This window comes from Echinops telfairi, unplaced genomic scaffold, assembly GCF_000313985.2.
Source record: "Echinops telfairi isolate 266 unplaced genomic scaffold, ASM31398v2 ScPeMD7_6273;HRSCAF=7185, whole genome shotgun sequence".
Classification (NCBI taxonomy): Eukaryota; Metazoa; Chordata; class Mammalia; order Afrosoricida; family Tenrecidae; genus Echinops; species Echinops telfairi.
In genome coordinates, this window is record NW_022110173.1 from 4,973,702 (window position 1) to 4,977,463 (window position 3,762).

Sequence of the window (3,762 nt, forward strand, 5' to 3'; positions counted from 1 at the left end):
GGTTCCTTAAAGGGAAGGAGAATGGTACAGGAGTTGGGGGTCTCAAGGGACAAAGGCACCGTTGATAGGAAACTCACATTCTTGGTGATACAAGCCATCACACTGAAACCTTCATGTACCTACATGCATACATGCATGTATTTGTTTCATGACATGTGCAAGTATTGGTGTGTCATTATGACCCTATGTTTAGCCAGTTCCCCCAACACCAGTACAGATCTGTCTGTGTTTCCTTATTTCTTCAAGGCTGTGTTGATATTAACCACGTCAAACGTTGAAGTATATAGTAAGGCAGATAGAAGGGGTTGTGTGGCTTTGTCTCCATGGGGCTGTTCCCAGAAGCTCCTTTGTCTTCAAGTTGTCTTTTTCTGGTCTCCTTTCCCCAGACGGATGCCTGCTCTGGCTTGCAGGGCTTCCTGATCTTCCACAGTTTTGGTGGGGGCACTGGCTCGGGCTTCACTTCTTTGCTGATGGAACGCCTCTCCCTGGATTACGGCAAGAAGTCCAAGCTAGAGTTTGCCATCTACCCAGCCCCTCAGGTGTCCACTGCGGTGGTGGAGCCCTACAACTCCATCCTGACCACTCACACCACGCTGGAACATTCCGATTGTGCGTTCATGGTGGACAACGAGGCCATCTATGATATCTGCCGCCGGAACCTAGACATCGAGCGCCCTACCTACACCAACCTCAACCGCCTCATCAGCCAGATCGTGTCCTCCATCACTGCCTCGCTCCGCTTCGACGGGGCCCTGAATGTGGACCTCACCGAGTTCCAGACCAACTTGGTGCCCTACCCCCGCATCCACTTTCCCCTGGTCACCTATGCACCCATCATCTCTGCCGAGAAAGCCTACCACGAACAGCTCTCTGTGGCCGAGATCACCAGCTCCTGCTTTGATCCCAACAGTCAGATGGTGAAGTGTGACCCGAGACATGGCAAGTACATGGCCTGCTGCATGCTCTACCGGGGGGACGTGGTGCCCAAGGATGTTAATGTCGCGATTGCTGCCATCAAGACCAAGAGGACCATCCAGTTTGTAGACTGGTGTCCCACAGGCTTCAAGGTGAGACAGGGTGGATTGGGGAGAAAATAGTCACCTAGGGAAGCAGGTTGCTCATCCTTTCAGAAATAGTCAAGGCATTGTTAGCAAAAAGGAAGTATTCTCCCCGTTCCCCCTCTCCAAATGTAAACAACCAACTGAGTGAGTGAATAAGAATGAATGGGGCAGCAGGGGAAGTGGGGTGATGAGAGACATGGGAAGGTGTAAACTGACAAAAACTGGAAGTCCTCTCTCTCTCTCTCTCTCTCTGTTATTCAGCTGAATCTCTGGAATTGTATCCAGAAAAAGAAATAAGGCAACATGAGCATCTTGGGCCAAATTTCAGAAAAGCACTCGTGATGGGGGTGGGTGTTGCTGAGCTTCATGCTCTGGCATCCTTCTCCGGGGGTGTTTGTCCCCACTTGACTTGGGTCAAAGGATGCTAATGTTCAGAAGAGAGGGGAGTTGGCCCCAGGACAGGGTTGCTGTATGCTGGTCAGGGGCCAATCTAGTCAAATACATGATGTGACGGAATTTATATCCAGTTCCCTCCTTCCTAGTCTTGTGCCCCTTTCTCAGCACCACCCTGTGCCACCAAGATGGTCCTACTGTCTGAGCCTTTGCTCTGCTGCCTGCTGATAATCTCACTCAAGAGCACATGCATTTTAAAGCTATGGATATAGGCGACGGGCAATTAAGACATGGTGTCTTAGGAGAGGCATTTTGAGAGAGCATCATGGTTTTTAGTGCGCCATAAATAACATCACCCTTATGTCACCTTTGACTTTCTTCTAGAATCCTATGGTTCTTGGACTTGGTTTGGATTTGGTCTATGTGTATCTGGGTAGAAAGGAGACTTCTAGGATAGTGCCCCCACTTTAGACTAAGCTGGAGTTAACCTGGGGTGGGGGTGGGGTGGGGTAGGGGCTATGCTACCAGAATTTGGGGAGCTGGCCAGTTCAGGCCAGACCTTTAACCAATTTTCTTTCATAGGAGCCCTTTCCTTTCAAGAATCCCCGTTCCTCAGAGACAGAGGGCTTGCTGGACGCTAGTACCATTTCCAAGACCTATTTAGTGCTTTGGAAATACCCCACACCCTTTTAAATAACCCCCACCCTTGCCAGGGAATTTCCTTAAATTTTTTGTCAGCAAAACTAAAAAAGAACTTCAGAAGATCACCATCATGGGAAATAATAAGCTTGATGGTAACATCGAGTCTAAAAACTAATTTGCCTCCAATGGCATGGGTTTCCTTCTAAGACACACGCATTTGCTGTGCAGCTCTGCCACAATCAGACCAGTTGTCACCTTGACTTGAGTCCTGGAGGCACCGCACTGGCATCTCTACCCATTCCCAGTCCTGTTCTCCCCTTTTACCTCACTAGCTTTTCAATTCTTGGATCTTGAACCTTGAATTTGCTAGAACTCAATCCCACTAACTGTATTTTTCCTTCAAATTCACCCCTCTTGGCCTGCCTGCTTCCCCAGCCTCCTGATTCCCACTTTTCACCTCTTGTCCATTCGTCCCACTCTGCACTCAGGACCGTGCCTCGCTACGACGCTCCCGGGACCACGGCACCTTGTCTCGAGGAGCCCAGCTCTTCCTTGACTCACTTGAATCACCCTCTGTTGCTCTTCCCCTTTTCTCTGTTCCTCAGGTGGGCATCAACTATCAGCCACCTACCGTGGTGCCCGGAGGGGACCTGGCCAAAGTCCAGCGGGCTGTTTGCATGCTGAGCAACACCACGGCGATCGCGGAGGCCTGGGCCCGCCTGGACCACAAGTTTGACTTGATGTATGCCAAGCGGGCCTTTGTGCATTGGTATGTTGGAGAGGGAATGGAAGAAGGAGAATTTTCTGAGGCCAGGGAGGACCTGGCTGCCCTGGAGAAGGATTATGAAGAAGTGGGGACTGATTCGTTTGAAGAAGAAAATGAAGGGGAGGAATTTTAAATATACATGTTCCCCTTGGCTGTGTCTATTTATTCTTGCTGCTTCTGTCCAAACATTGTGCCAAGAGTGATTGAGCAGGCTCTCAACCCTGGGTGACTTCTGTCTTCCCTAGAAAGTGTGCCTGTGCCCACATGGAGGCTGGGCCCTGGCATATACCCTGCATTGAGTGGTAGCAGCTGGGGCCACCAAAGGAAACAAGGGCTGCTGTCTCCGGGGAGAGGAAAGGGGACTCACATATATGCAGAGGACTCATCAGGAGTTTTTATCCCTGCTTTGGGTTGGGCCCAGCCCCAAAGTTGGCCTGCTGGCTGGGAAATGGTGGAACATTTTGAGAAAGGAAAGATTCTGGGCAAAAGAAAACAATGAAGAGTTCATAAAAAGTCGGAGGAGGACCTGGTTAGATTGGGTCAGAAAAGGCCTCCCAGAGACCTGGATGGCAGCAACGAGCCGTCATGCGAGGCTCCAGAGCCAGCAGTCCTGGGCCTCAAGCCCAAGCCGAACCCGCTGCCCTCAGGCCTGTTCTTACTCTCCCCTCATGGCGCCTGCAGGGCGGAGGGGAGCCGCCCTCGGGCTCTAAGGCTAGACAGCTGGGTTTTAATCCTTTTATTGGGGGCTCTTACACACATATTTTGTTCATTATTTTATAAACACTTTGGTCTCGTTTTAGGTATCCGTATGGATTTAAACATAATATTCTGCAACCTGATGGTTTTACTCCGCAATAGCTATAGTCTAAAAAGGGAACAACAAATTCACTGCCATCGAGC

The 3,762-nt window shown here is 50.2% G+C and overlaps 1 protein-coding gene across 1 annotated transcript in view; it reads left to right on the forward strand.

Annotated features, from left to right (window-relative positions):
* TUBA8 (tubulin alpha 8) overlaps nt 1-3,013 on the forward strand; it is an 18,788-nt gene extending 15,775 nt beyond the window's left edge. The window contains exons 4-5 of the mRNA XM_004710278.3: nt 387-1,067; nt 2,702-3,013. Of these exons, the coding sequence (XP_004710335.1) occupies nt 387-1,067; nt 2,702-2,995 (975 nt within the window). The 3' untranslated portion in view covers nt 2,996-3,013. The remainder of the gene's footprint in view (nt 1-386; nt 1,068-2,701) is intronic.
* Nucleotides 3,014-3,762: the final 749 nt, after the last annotated feature.